The sequence below is a fragment of the Rhineura floridana genome, chromosome 11 (assembly GCF_030035675.1).
Source record: "Rhineura floridana isolate rRhiFlo1 chromosome 11, rRhiFlo1.hap2, whole genome shotgun sequence".
Taxonomy (NCBI): Eukaryota; Metazoa; Chordata; class Lepidosauria; order Squamata; family Rhineuridae; genus Rhineura; species Rhineura floridana.
In genome coordinates, this window is record NC_084490.1 from 13,456,820 (window position 1) to 13,472,197 (window position 15,378).

Sequence of the window (15,378 nt, forward strand, 5' to 3'; positions counted from 1 at the left end):
TTGATTAAAGCTTGCAGTTCCCATGAAAATAGGTCCTGGGGATAAGCCCTGGGAAGTTTTTCCTCAAGTCAGGCCCTGATCATCGTGAAGAAGAGCTGACAAAATTATTTATTTCAAAAGGGTGGTGGTGGAGTTTGTCCACCTAATTTCATATTATATAGCTCAGCAACCTTCTACCAGAAAGTTGCTACATGCAGGGTTTCTAAAATAGGGAACTCACAGGACACTCAAAACTTCTTCATACAACCACAGGCTTGCCACTGAACACAAGCAAGCTGTATATAATGGGAACCCTGAAAGGAGAAAGGCTGGTCTGCAGGAACCCTCAGCACTGTTGAGATCAGCTTCCATTCTTCCAAAAGAAAGCCAAAAAGGGAAATATCAAAAGGACTGGGTGAGTTTAGAGTTATGGATCATGGTCACTTTTCCCAGAAGGCAACACCATTAGGACTTAAAGAGTTTATGAATGGATTGGGTGAGTCTGTGTGACTGAGACAATCCTTTAGATTTGGATTTACACGTGTACTGGTGGCAGGCAGAATTCCTAGGTCAGGGGTGGCGAACTTTTGGCACTCCAGATATTGCTGAACTGCAATTTCCATCATCCTCAGTAAACATGCCCCATGGGCAGGGATGATGGGAGTTGTGGTTCAGCAACATCTGGAGTGCCAAAAGTTTGCCACCCTTGTCCTAGGTTCTTCCCATGAATAATGCTCAAAGGTGGCTGATGCAACTGGAGATGCCATAGAGACTTGCATCTTCTTGCTTGAAACATGAGCCATAATTGTCATTTCAAATGGAAGATCAGCATTATGACCCCCAACTTCTTCTGCGGCTCAGATTTTAATTCAAGGTGGAGAAGAAATCCATTCCTTTTCCCTTCTTTGCTCAGCCAGCTCCAGTCCCTTCCCATCTACCTGGCCAGCTAACTCACGTGGAGGGAGGCAAGATGGGAGGGTGGCCTTGCCCCTCCCCATTCCACCACCTGCCATGCAGCACTACAGTGTATCAAGCACACCAGGGAAAAATAGCAGTGCCAAGGGGCAACTGACATCTGCAGTAGCCCTTGGGAAAACTATGTTTCCCAGGTCTACTTGTGCCTAGCATGCTTCCTGGCTTTACTCCCTCCCATTTGCTGCTGCCACCAGAGGGAAAGTAGCTCATTGGCAGGGCATCTGCTTTGCATGCAGAAGGTCCCAGGTTCGATCCCCAGCATCCCCAAGGATGGCCTCTGCTAGATGGACCAAGGGTCTGTCTCAGTATGGGCAGCTTCCTATGTTCTTCCTAATCAACCAGGTAAGTGGGCGGGACAGAAGGTAGCAAGGGTTGGAGGACCATTGGCGGTGTGTGGGAGGGAAAGAGGGTAAGGACCCTTATGGGAATAAAAGTGGGGGCTTTGATGCTCATAGGAGTGGAGTGCAGTGGAAATCCAGCTACGTTCTGATCAGGTGCATGGTGGGGTCTGCATCGATATGAACTGACTTGTATTAAACCCAGTGATTTCCTGACATTTGTAAAGAAATAAGTCCACTTAATTGTCTCAGCTGCTGTGAACTGAGCCTGAGGAAGCTCACTCGTCTCTAGATACCAATATCGTTTTGAATCCACTAGCCCCAAATATGTAGCACTTCTGGTTCAGGGTGCTCACCTTTAATTCCCGGCATGAGAGCATCAGAAGAGCCTAGTTGCTGGATCAGGCCAATGGCCCATCTAGTCCAGTGTCCTGCTCTCATGGCGGTCACCCAGATGCCAGTGGGAAACCCTCCAAAATCAGGGACCTTCCTGAAACCATGGAGACTTTCTGAACAAAACTGAGGGAGCTGGACCAAGAGTCTGTTTTGCCATAAGGCAGCTTCCTTTTGTGCTGTGCTGGGGAACTAATGTGGCCTTCAGAGTCTCGTTTTCTCCAGTATGAAACTGGATGTGGGGCAGGGAGCTTTAAAATGTACATCCAATTGTTCATTAGCAAGTGGGACATCATGAGACACGTCCAAGTGGCCAGTCTTGGCTGGGGGATATCAGGAGTGTCTTGTTGTTAGCATGAGAGCTGCTTGATAAGTGATGAGTACTTTTATTTATCATTTCTTGCTTTTGCAGATACTCACTGAGCACCAAAGGGCCCACTATGTCTCCCAAGGGCCTTGGCCCTCAGGCCCTCCTTCTCCTGTTTGTCCTCACAGTTGCCACCCTCTGCCCAAACAGCGAAGCCACAACTTACGGAGACTTTCTGAAAAGGCACTTGGACAACCCCAAGTCCGACTTCCAGAATGACAACACCTACTGCAACCTGATGATGAGCCGGAGGAACCTGAACTGCCAGCGAGGCAACACCTTCATCCATGCCAGTGAACAGCAGCTCATCTCCATCTGCAATTCCAGGGGGAAGGTCCTGGAGGGGAACCAAACCAGCAAGACCCTCTTCCCGATCACCATCTGCACCCTGTCAAAGGGCCCGAGGAGGGTCTTTTGCAGGTATAATGGGAAAAGCAAAATCAGGAAGATCCGGGTCACCTGCGAGAAGGGCCTCCCTGTCCACTATATTACCCATGCTTAAGCCTGGCGGAGATGTGTTGGAAGAGATGTTGCTCCTGATATTGCCCTGCTCTGCCTTGTTGCATCAGTCATGCCCAGAATTGCTGCAATGCTGGGCCGAATGCTCCCTCCTGTATAGAGTGCAACTTATGCTATTTAAGATGTATCTGGTTTCCCATTAGCACAGTTTTTGGTGCTCAATCAGTGATAATACCACTGGTGGTGTCTTCAGACTCCACAGTGTGTCCATGCAAATGCGTTTGCAGCTTCCTCGCTAGTTTCCAATACACATGTATTAGTCACCTTTGTGATGATTTCTTTGTACTCTGTCACCACCTTGTGTCCCTAATGCAGTATAACATTTCTCTCAATAATAATAAAAAATACAGTTGCATTGCAGCACCACGACAGTGGCAATCCAGATGTTTTTGAGATATTTTGAGGTGACACAAAGGGATAGTTGCTTTACACAAAAGAAAAGTGGGGATTGACACCATGTTTTCACTCAACAGGGAAGGGCAGCAAATTACAATTCTTTGATGAGTAGGATGAATATGTTGGTCACATTCACACTTTACACTTGCATTTAAACGTATTTGTAACTTTATACCTTCAAAATGTGCAAAGACTGTAGGGAGATATATCAAAAATTCAAAACCCACAGGGTAATTACAGGAGGGGGAGTTAAGGGCCAAACTGAACATGGCATTAAATGCATTATTGCAGGTATGGGGAACATATTTTAGCTTAAGGGCCACACTCCCTTTGCGGCAACACTCCAGAGGCTACATGCTAATTGTGGACAGACCAACAAATGTAAATTTTACCTTTGTACAGTAGGCAAGTTTCTATGCATACTCACATATTATTATTATTATTATTATTATTATTATTATTATTAGTAGTAGTAGTAGTAGTAGTAGTAGCAGAGCTTGGAAAAGTTACTTTTCTGAACTCAACTCCCATCAGCCCAATCCAGTGGCCATGCTGGCTGGGGCTGATGGAAGTTGTAGTTCAAAAAAGTAACTTTTCCAAGCTCTGATTAGTAGTAGTAGTATTACTACTACTACTACGATTACTACTACTACTACTAATAACAATTTCTCACATTTCCTCTCAAAGGTAGCCCTCTCTATCTTCCATCTAGGCAACCAAGCAACATTATCAGAGTTCAGAACACATTCCAGCTGGCCAAAACACTCAATGAGGGTGTATTGGAGGGCTGGTGAGGGGTGTGGCTTGTGGAGAGGGGGTGTGGCCAGGTGAGTGGGTGTGTGGAGAGTCCTGAAGGCCACAGAGAGAGAGAGAGGCTTGAAGGGATGCATTTGGCCCATGGGCCTAAGGTTCCCTACCTTTGCATTATTACATTTATTCAATCTCTGGCATCTCCAGGTAAGGCTGGAAAAGGCCCTTGCCTGAAACCCTGGAGAGCCACTGCCCAGCAGTGTAGACAACTGAGCTAAATGGACCAGTGGTCTGGCTTGGTATAAGGGAGCTTCCTTTGTTCCTCTGTTCTTCAGGGTAGACTTTAAGCAAAACAAGGGGAGATTCAGGGGAGATATCATGGTGGTCTTCAAATATCTGAAGAATTGAGGATGGAGCAGACTTGTCATCTGTTGCTGCAGAGGAAGGGACTAGAGCCAAGGGGAGCAGATTTCAGCTGAACATCAGGAGAAACGTCCTGACAATAAGAGCTGTTGTAAGAGCAGTGGAACAGACTGCCTTGGGTGAGGCTGAGCTGGATGACCTTAAGCAGAGTGATGGAGCTGCCAGGGTGTGCCTCACACCCTCACCATCAAAGACCAAACTGCAATCATTTGGGTTATCTCTTGTGCAGGGTCTAGCTCTGGCATCATGTTCCCAAGTCACTAGGTTTTTTTCACAGCATTTCTACACCGCAAACTCTCCCACCCCCAGACCGCTTGAAAATGGCTGAGGGTCTTAGCAGACTACTTAAGGATTTTTCTGCCTGTTGTAGCCATTGCAATGTGCTCTGCTAGGCGCACTGCTCTTTTTCATTGTATTTCTATTGCTTTTGTAATACAGTGAAATACAATATAAGAAATGGAAGAAGCAATAAAATATGATTAAAAATCAATGTGAATATTTTATGTGGACATGCCGCAGACCTCCTGAATGAAGCTCAGGGACCACTGGCGGTCCACGCACCACAGTTTGGGAGCCTCTGCTCTACATGAACCATGTTATGATGAAAAAAAGGTGTAATTGTACATTTCAGAGACCAAAGAACTCTGTGAGTTGACATCTACACCACAAACTGGAGTTCATCACGAAATTTAGTCAAGGAATTAACCCACGATGATCCTCTAGCAGGGCTGGCCTACCTATTAGCCAAGGTGAGCTATTTGTCTCAGGTGGCAGATCACACACACCCTGCCCTGCCCTGTCTGCTGCCATTTCACCCACTGGCTTTCATTCCCTCACTTGCTCACTGCTGCCACCCTTGGGCAAATACTGGGAATGCCCAATGAAGCTGAATGTGGAAGATTCAGGCCAAACAAAAGGAAAAGCATCTTTGCACAGTGCATAGTTAAATTTGTTCCCACAAGAGGCAGTGATAGCCAGAAATCTGTTTGGCTTTAAAAAGAGGATCCCACAAATTCATGGAGGATAAAGCCATCATTTGACAGATGCTCTTGGAGGTCGCTGATTCATAGGGTTGCCATAAGTCGTAGTAGCCTTGGAGGCACATAACAACAACACACAGCAAGGATGGATAGCATCTACTACAGCAGAGGGAAAAAAGGGGAACCCCAAGATGCCGAGAAATGTTGCTTGTAAAAGTGTTCCAACTCTGTTTATTAAAATGAAACGAGCCCAACGCATTTCGGCCACATCAAGTTGGCCTTCGTCAGGGGCTAAAAGCCTTTAGGCTCTGAGGCAGGGAAATAGACGACAGCTGTTGAGTGTACATATTTAATTCCATGCTTGTGGTCAGAATTGCTGCATGGGTAATTTCTCATTACAAAGAATTGCTATTAAGATTAATTGGAGCATTGAACTACAAGATAACTTCGAAGCTATACCTTACATTCAGTGTGTGAGTAGTATGGTGGTTGTATTTTCCCCACACCATGTGTTATTGAACTGTATGATAAAAATCAATAAGAATGTTGTACACCGCCCTGAGAGCTTTCTGCTATAGGGCGGTCTAGAAATGTAATTAAATAAATAAATAAATAAATAAATGTATCACTGAATATATATCTGTATGTTTTAACTTTTGGCCCCTGACGAAGGCCAACTTGATGTGGCCAAAACGCGTTGGGCTCGTTTCATTTAATAAACGGATTTGGAACACTTTTACAAGCAACATTTCTCGGCATCTTGGGGTTCCCCCCCTTTTTTCCCTCTGACATAACAACAACAACAAAGGCCATCATTGGCTACTAGTCACGATGCCTACGTTCCTATGCCACGTCTTCCATGGAGCCAGTCCTCTGCTGACAAGAAGGTGTTAAGTTGGGCCTCTGATTACACATCTTCCCTAGAATTTCCCAGACTTTAGATCTCATTGGAGCCAGGCCTCTGCTGATAAGAAGGTGTTAGGTTGGGCCTCTGATTACACATGTTCCTTGAAGCTTCCCAGATTTTAGATCTCATTGGAGCCAGGCCTCTGCTGATAAGAAGGTGTTAAGTTGGGCCTCTGATTACACATCCTCCCTGAAGCTTCCCAGATTTTAGATCTCATTGGAGCCAGGCCTCTGCTGATAAGAAGGTGTTAAGTTGGGCCTCTGATTATACATCCTCCCTGAAGCTTCCCAGATTTTAGATCTCATTGGAGCCAGGCCTCTGCTGATAAGAAGGTGTTAAGTTGGGCGTCTGATTATACATCCTCCCTGAAGCTTCCCAGATTTTAGATCTCATTGGAGCCAGGCCTCTGCTGATAAGAAGGTGTTAAGTTGGGCCTCTGATTACACATGTTCCCTAAAGCTTCCCAGATTTTAGATCTCATTGGAACCAGGCCTCTGCTGATAAGAAGGTGTTAAGTTGGGCGTCTGATTACACATCCTCCGTGAAGCTGGGCAGACAACTGCCACTCATGGCCTCATTGCAAAAACCAAATGTTAACTTGTGAAGATCCCACAATTCCCTGCTATACAACCATCTTGAATGCAGGTTTTCATGACAATTTTGACTAAGATATTCATTCTTATGCAAGCTTCCCCATAATCGATATATTTTTGTAAACATTGGGTGGTTGGAGAACTGCATTCTGCACTAGCTGCAGCCTCTGGACCTTCTTCAAGGGCAGCCCCACATACAATACATTAAAATAGTCCAGACAGGAAGTCATCAGAGCACGGACAACTAAGGCCATGCTATCCCAGTCTAAGAACAGCCATAGCTGGTGAATCAGCTTGAGGTGAGCATAAGCACTCCTAGCCGCTGAAGCCACTTGGGATTCTAGTGGCAAGTTGGAATCCAGGAGTACTCCCAGACTGTGAGCCTGTTCCTTCAAGGAGAGTACAATCCCTCCCAGAACAGGTTGTACACTTAACTCCTGTTAATGGGAACCACCCACCTACAGCACGTCTGTCATATCAGGATTCTGCCTCAGTTTGTTGGCCCCCATCCAGCCCATCACTGCCTCCAGACACCTGTCTAATGCCTTCACAGCCTCTCCTGATTCAGATGGAATGGAGAGACAGGACTGTATGTCATCAGCATACTGATGACACCGTGCTCCAAATCCCCAGATGACTAGTCCCCACAGTTTCATATAGATGATAAATAGTATAAGAGACAGAAAGGACCCTTGCGGGACCATGGCCTTATAGACCCCTTCCAACTCTATGATTCTATGCATTTGCGAATTTTAAAAACAAAATTAGTCATGAAAATTCTTCAGCATTTTGATGTGAATTTCTCCTACTAAACACATTTTTGCTAGCATTTTCTCCTAATATATAATGCATTGTGATATGTTATTTTCACTAGTGTTTTGATTTTTATGCACACCTAATATATGCATTCTTGTAAACATTGTTTGGAGAACTGCCTCGCAAAATTCAGATACGTGGAAATTTCAAAGGATGGCTGTGTTTCAATTCTCTCATTGTTTTGGAAAGAGCAAAGTTGGTAGATTCAGCTTTAAATGCAAACTGAATCAAATGTCTCTCCATTCCCTAGTTAGGACCCTGCTTAGGTGGCTGAACACCTGTAATGCCACAGGGTATTACCCTGCGGCCAGAGTTACTCTCAATTCAATGGTTAGAGGCAGTTAGTTCGAGAATACAAACGAGGCCATTAAAACACTAAAAAATAAGCAGTCTAGTAGTGTTTACCACTGAGCATACACATAGAAATAGGCATAGATATCTCGCGTTCCTTCACAGTGCTTAGAAGGTACCCTGGGGGCAGGTGGTTGCCATCCTTTTATTCCAGGAGAGGGCCCCACTGCTGGCTAGTGCAGGTGGTTTATGTTCTGCTATGTGCCTCTGTGCCTAAATCCTCCTTTCTCTGTCTCTCTCAGTCCTCCCAGCTGCTCCTAGCAGCTCTGAGCTCTGGTCTCTGTTCCGCAGCTCTGAGATCTTAGTCCTTAGCTCTCCTTATAGGCTGCTCCTTATATTATTTATTTATTATATGATCTATATCCCACCCTTCCTCCTGGCAGGAGCTCAGGGAGGCAAACAAAAGCACTAAAAACACTTTAAAACATCATAAAAACAGACTCTAAAATACATTAAAACAAAACATCTTGAAAAATATTTTTTTAATATATTTTTAAAAGCTTTCATTATTTCAATATTTAATTATTTCAATATTTTTTAAAAAAGCTTTCAAGTGCCTGTTTCCCAGAGCCGGAGCTTCTCGACCAGCTCATGCGTTTCACTCCCAATGGAGTTAGCCTTCAGCCAGTCCGGTGGCTCCTGAGCAGGAGGAAGGTCCTGCTGAGCTTTCCACCGGCTCCTCCTCTGCCAGCCCCCCTTCTGCCAGCTCCCCAGCAAATGGGATTACACTGTAAGGCAATGTTCCCTTCCTTCTTCACTATGTTTCTCTGCCTGTCAAGCTCTGAGAGCAATGCTGAGTATACAGTATCTACACCATTCCAGGGGTTCTCAAACCCACCAGGGGTCCCTGAGCTTCATTCAGGTGGTCCACAACATGTTTGTGATGCACACTTCAGTTTGACTTCTATAGAATTCTATGTAATTCAAATGGTAAAACAATAAAATTCAATATGGAAATGGACTGCCTTCAAGTTGATTCCGAGTTATGGCGACCCTATCAATAGGGTTTTTGTGGTAGAAGGTATTCAGACGGGGTTTACCATTGCCTCCCTCTGAGGCTGAGAGGCAGTGACTAGCCCAAGGTCACCCAGCGAGCTTCATGGCTGTGTGGGGATTTGAACCCTGGTCTCCCAGGTATTAGTCCAACCCCTTAACCACTACATCTCACTGGCTCAAAAAGCAATAGAAATGCAATTAAAAATCACACAGTATCTAGCAAAACAAATTACAATTTCTGTAAGAGGCAGAACAAAATCATGAAATGAACTATCAAGACCCACAGATATTTCCAAGTTGTCCATGAGGGAAACGTTTGGGAACCACCGCACTATTCCATTGAAACTCTCTGAAATCAGTGGGTGTGTTCTGCAGCAACAGGACTTTTGACACACTCTAGGGACCAGGTAAATGAATGTGATGTGCGTAGCATAAGTGTTTCTGAGCACCCTTGACTGGAAGCTCTTGGAATGCGTTCTCAGAACACAAATTGGAAATGAACTTCCCTTCAGGGTACATGGTATTGTTTTGTGATTAAAACACATCAATGACTTGGATGGAGTTCTTTAGTTTGGAGGTCCAGCCTTGACCCTTTTTCTGAAGCATCATGATTACTTCTCATTGGTCTTACCTTTCAAGACCACTTTGCAACATAGCTGAGCTCATTTCCAAACTGCACCTAATTTTACTCACCAACAATTCAGGGCTGCACCTTCCAGCAACACTTTAGTTGCATTCTGACAGCACTGTGTCCCAATGTTTCATTACCTGTTTTTTATATATGTGTTTATGTGATCTTTCACATGACATAAAAGCCACTTCTGGAGATCTAGCGGAATCAAGTGGAAGTTCAGTGAGCATTCCCGTGGGAATTGGTTCCAGAAAAAAAATCCATTTGCAACCCCAAGAACCCAGAACACAGTGGGAGTTTGGCATTTTATTTTTCCATGGTGTTCTTAGGATCACATGACCACCACTCATGGTCACAAAATCTCAGGCGGTATTCTTGAATACAGAAGCACATATGTGCATAAATGGGACATGAAGGTGGCAACATGTCCAATCACACCAGCTGTTAATGTGTCACACCACAGTTAGCGTGAATGAAATTTAACTTGACATGGAGGTATATTGTTTAAAAAAATCTTCCTGAGTCACAAACAACCAAAGAGGTCACAAAGAGGCTGTTTCCCAGAATGCTACACAACCAAGACATTTTACCCAAGTCCACTAAATTGAACCAAAGTAAAAGTTAGGTCAAGCAATCTTCCTTACAGGATGGAGACTATGATGTGGATGGTGTAGGCATTTCTGAGCACTCTTGATGCTCTTGAAAAGTGTTCTTCCCAGAAGAGAATGTGCAAATCATCCCTCTTTCAGGTAAATGTTGTTTTGTGATTAATATTCAGCCATAACCTGGATGGAGCTCTCTACTGTTGCAAGTCCAACCTCAAACCTTTTCAGAAATGTTGCAAGTGCTTCTCATCGGCCTTTGCAACATACCTGAGCTCCTTTACACACTGCACTTCTTTGTTCTCCAGAATCTCCACAAGCTGGCAGCAGGTTCTGGCACCATTCAGGCGACTTGGCCTAGAATACAGCCGACACATCATCAGCTTTCTTTGCAACCAGGACCGTCTTTCTTTGCAACTCTGTCACTGTCACCATCATCAGCCTACTTCGCTTTATGCATATATTAGGGAAAGTGTGCAAACAGATCAATATATTCGTGAAAATAACATACCAAAATGCATTATATTAGGAGAAATTGCTTACAAAAATGTGTAGTTTAGTCAAAAGTGCAAACAAAAATGTATTTATTAGGAGAAATTCACACTGAAATGCGGAAGAATTTTCAAGTGGATTTTCACGTTAAAAATTGCTAATTACTGAAGAAGTGTGAGCAACTGAATTTAAGACTGGAAAAATGAGAAACTGAGAGAACCAAAACAGACAACATTCTTCCACCCTGTTCCTAACTATGTGCTTTTTCTGTGCCACCTTTACTCAGAAATGCATAAGGGTTGCTGAGTCATCTTTCTGATGTTATGTCCCAAAGAACAAGTATAATCTGACTTGAACACAGTCTGACCTTCCAAGCTATAATGAAAAGGGGGAACATAATAATGAGTAAATTGTCTCCATACTTGAAAACATCACAGACTGTTATTCTTTCTCTGTGAGACATTGAAATGATGGCTTGGCAACCCATATTGATTTCTGGGCCTTTCAGAGCTGCTAAATGGTCATAAGTCAATGAGGGTCATCTTCCCCAATGAAGCTGCAATTCTTTGCTAAGAGAATTTCTGAATTTCTGCCATTAATTTAGCTATTGAAAGTCCAATGCTTATGTGTGTGACTATTTGCAAAACAAGTTGATAAATGAGCTAGTACAAGCTGGGCTTCCCCAGTGGAGAGTGGAGATACAGGAAGGCTAGACCAATCCTCCTCCTCCAATCAATCAATCAATCTATCAATCATGGACACAGAAAAATTTAAATGGAGAAAGTGTTCTGGCATAGCTTTGAACCTGACAGACTACTTTCCATTTCATTGGAAAATTAGAATGAAGGTGCATTCAGTCATTTTTGTCTGTTTCTGCACTCTGAAGTGATGCAATTAGTTGACATCTCTGCCACCACATCTATTCCCTGCAGATGACCAGCGACGATTGGCTGCAAGTGACATGAACATAAAGATTATGACTGCCAAGCCCAGATCTTGGGAGAAGTCCTGGATGTTTGAGGGCCACACATATATTGAACATTTCATTGGAGAAAAAATAATGATCTTCCCACAGAAAACTAGAATGCCAGGAAGGGCATTGGATGAAGTTTGTTGCTCTACACAGACCCCCCTCCTCCAAACCGGCAAATATTATGTAATTAGGCTGGAGATGTTTGAACAGCCAATGACAAAACACAGTGTTATGCTTAAACAAGGAAAAGTTTATTTTATCAAAGTGTGGAGGCAGAGGAAGAAAATAAATCATGCACTCGACCAAGCTAATCAAAAGCTAATTAAACTCCAGCTGACTGTTAAGCATTGGAGCTGCAAGAAGCAGACTATTTCTCGAGTAAGGAAAATAAGGTGTGTGGAATTTATATCAGACATAAACAAAGAAGATCCCAGAGATGAGCAGATGGGGTTCCAAACGAACCAGGGTGGACATTTTACCTGAAGATAGAATCAGCTTGAGCTAAGACATTAAGCAGAATTACACATCTATTACAACTTGTATCTGTATTCTTCTATGAGTATCAAAGAGAGGAAGCCTTGATTCATTTAGCTCAGACCTCTGCTATTATGGAAATTCCCAAATATTCAACTGGGTATCCCTTCTCACAGTAAACTGAAATTTTGTTATATCCATCAATGCCTACAAAGCCACCAACACCCATCATACACCAAGTGTATGGAAGGGGTGTGGAGCTTACATGTCGACCTGTTTGTGGTTGCCCATCAAAGGTACAGATATCTTCCAGCTGATTATCTGAGGCATGAATAAATGTATTTTCAGATAGGCAGTCCAAGTCTCTGCTCTGCATCATATAGGTGCAATAGATGATATTATTAACAGCTTCAGTCTTCGGAAAATCCACATTCCTTTCTTTGAAGGATTCAAAACTGTTGGCTTCAGTCTCCACCATCATCCAGGCAAACAGGAAAAGCAGCCACTTTGCAGCCATCCCTTACCGTGTCCCTCGTGGTTTTCTATGAAGGCAAAGGAAGAGAAGCAGGAAATATGAACATGTCAGGTGGATGAATTTGGCCTTGCCACCTTGCTGCATTTCTCCTTGCACATTGAAACGATCCCACATCACTCAAAACAATCCCACTCAAATGTTGCCTCTGCCCTGACCTCACAATATGGCCTCAGTCACTCTCCCTTTCTCAGCCTCAATGCAACCATCTGCCATATGGAAATAATTATACTGACTTACCTTACTGGGCTATTTTATCAAAATGAAATAATATACATACATTTCAACTAGGGATGGAAAGATCTGTCAATGTTGGTTCTTTCTGTTTCTCATTTTTCCATTCTTAACACACACATTTTTGTATATGGTTTTAACTAATCTACACATTTTTGCAAGCTATTTCCCACCGTATAATGCATTTTTGTATGTTATTTTTGCTACTATATTCATTATTACTCACAATGTCCCCGTACATATGCATTTTTGTTATATTTTTTGGTTGGTGAACTGCTTTGGAAAATTCCAATAAGTGTGAATTTTGAAGAATGGCCGTGTTTCAGTTCTCACATTGTTTTGGAAAGTGCAAGATGTGAAGTGAATCTAATTTGTCGATCACCCCTCATCTCAACACACACTTTAAAAGTTAAAACCGTGCTTTCTCAACTCCTGTTCCCAAGAGGCCGCTTCTCTACCTGAGATACATTGATGATGTCTTCTTGGACAGGAGGCACTTGTGCAGATCTTCCAGGACTTCAGTAACTTTCTTCCCACCATCAGCCTGAGCCTAGACCATCCTACACACAAAGTGTTAGACTGCAGAACTACACAAGGGAACTGCTGTATGTAGGAAGCCCAGTGACCACTGTACATACTTATAGCAAAAACAACAGACTAACAAGGCCAGATTAGTGCCCAGGAATAATCTATCTCTAGCTCTACACAAAAGAATAAATGTTTTTAAGATGTATCTCTTTTCTCAGAATGCACCTGGCAGCTAAGACTGGATCCTACCTTGTTGGACTTTATGATGCTGTTTTGTACATTTGCATTCCTAGATGTTGTTTTTAGTGGTTTATATTGATGGTTTTATGGTACATTTCATCAGTGTTACTGTACGCTGCTTAGAGGTGTTTTCTATTAAGTGTCCATAGTCCATAAATAAGAGAATACAAATCTAACCCCGGAGATGGCAAACTCCATAATCAGGGTGATGATATTCAAACCTCCCAGGACACTCTGTCATTGATCAGAAGGTGGTAATCTTAGAACAAAGGAACTTCAAAGGAAGTTGAAACAGATGGATTACAATTAATCAAGAATTTGAATGCTTGTGCAACCAAAGGTATGTTCATCACACAACATGTATTGATTCAAGTTGCATCCACATTATACATTTCAAGCAGAATTGCACCAATTTAAGAGTCATGGAGGATCCTGGGAATGATATTTTATGAAGGATGCCGACCTCACAGAGCTACAATTCCTAGCACCCTTAACAACCTTCAGCTCCCAGGATTCTCCATGACTGTTGAAATGGAATAATACTTTTTAAAATGTATCATGTGGATGTTACCTAACTTACCTAACTTTTTCAAGGAGGCATGATGTAGTAGCAATGGGGACTTCAATTACTCTGATATCTGTTGGGAGACAAATTCTGCCAAACATAGCCCCTCCCAAAAAATTCCTGACTTGTGTTGGAGATAACTTTCTCCTACAGAAATCAGGATCAGCTATCCTTGACTTGATTCTAACCAACAGAGATGACTAGGGAGATGAAGTGGCAGTTGCAGGAACTCTGGGGGAAAGTGACCACACTATATATTCTTGATTTTAAAGGAAGCAAAGGCTGGGAGAAGCCATGCATGTACCCTGGACTTCAGGAAAGCCAATTTTAATAAACTCAGAACAATGGTAAGTAAGGTTCTTATATTAACAACTCAATGCAAATACCTAAAGAGTGGGGCCTTGCAATAATCATTCCGATATATAAAAAAGGTTCTCATACTGACCCAGCCAATTATAGACCAATAAGTTTACTGAATATAATTAGTAAACTCTATACGACCCATCTGTATGATAAACTGAACGTCTGGGTGGAGCAAAACAATTTATTGGCCCACGAACAAGCAGGTTTTAGGACCGGACGATCAACTATTGACCAGGCCCTGGTTCTTTACCATCTAATAACTAAATACTCGACCAAGCCAGATACTGCGATGTTTACAGCTTTCATTGATTTAAAATCAGCGTTTGACTCTATCTCCCGAGAGAGACTTTGGGAGAAATTAAGTGCCTTGGATATTGACAAAAGGTTGCTACTATTGATTCGGGGATTATATGTGGGCACATCCCTGCGGGTTAGGTGTAACAACAAGGGCCATTTATCAAATCCCATCCCCACGTTTAAAGGGGTAAAACAGGGATGTATTTTAGCTCCACTACTATTTAACATATATATCAATGGGATAGTAGATTGCTTGGCCACCATCTCCTCCCATGCCCCGATACTAGCTGGCAATCCTAGATCCATACTGTTGTATGCTGACAACATAGTTCTATTGGCAAGAACCCCAATTGGTCTCAGACGCCTTTTAGCAACTTTGGCCGCATTTTGTTCGAAGGAGTTGTTATCAATCAACTATGAGAAAACTAAGGTATTAATATTTTCAAAAAAAAAGACCGAAACATCGCTGGCAAATTAACGGACACTCAATCAAACAAGTAAATATTGTTAAGTATTTAGGCCTAACATTCCAATCGACTGGATCATGACAAATGCAGATAAAGGCAACGGTTTGGAATGCAAAAAAAAAACCGATGAGAGCTCTTTTATCATACTTTTTCAACAAAGGTGGCCAACTTTATATCACAGCAATCAAAGTATTTAC

At 42.9% G+C, this 15,378-nt stretch overlaps 1 protein-coding gene across 1 annotated transcript; it reads left to right on the forward strand.

Moving 5' to 3' along the window:
* Window positions 1-373: 373 nt before the first annotated feature.
* Window positions 374-2,554, forward strand: LOC133367089 (ribonuclease-like). The gene is made up of 2 exons (XM_061590821.1): window positions 374-394; window positions 2,098-2,554. The coding sequence occupies exon 2, from the start codon at window positions 2,126-2,128 to the stop codon at window positions 2,552-2,554; it is 429 nt and encodes a 142-aa protein (XP_061446805.1). The 5' UTR covers window positions 374-394; window positions 2,098-2,125.
* The last annotated feature ends 12,824 nt before the right edge of the window (window positions 2,555-15,378 follow it).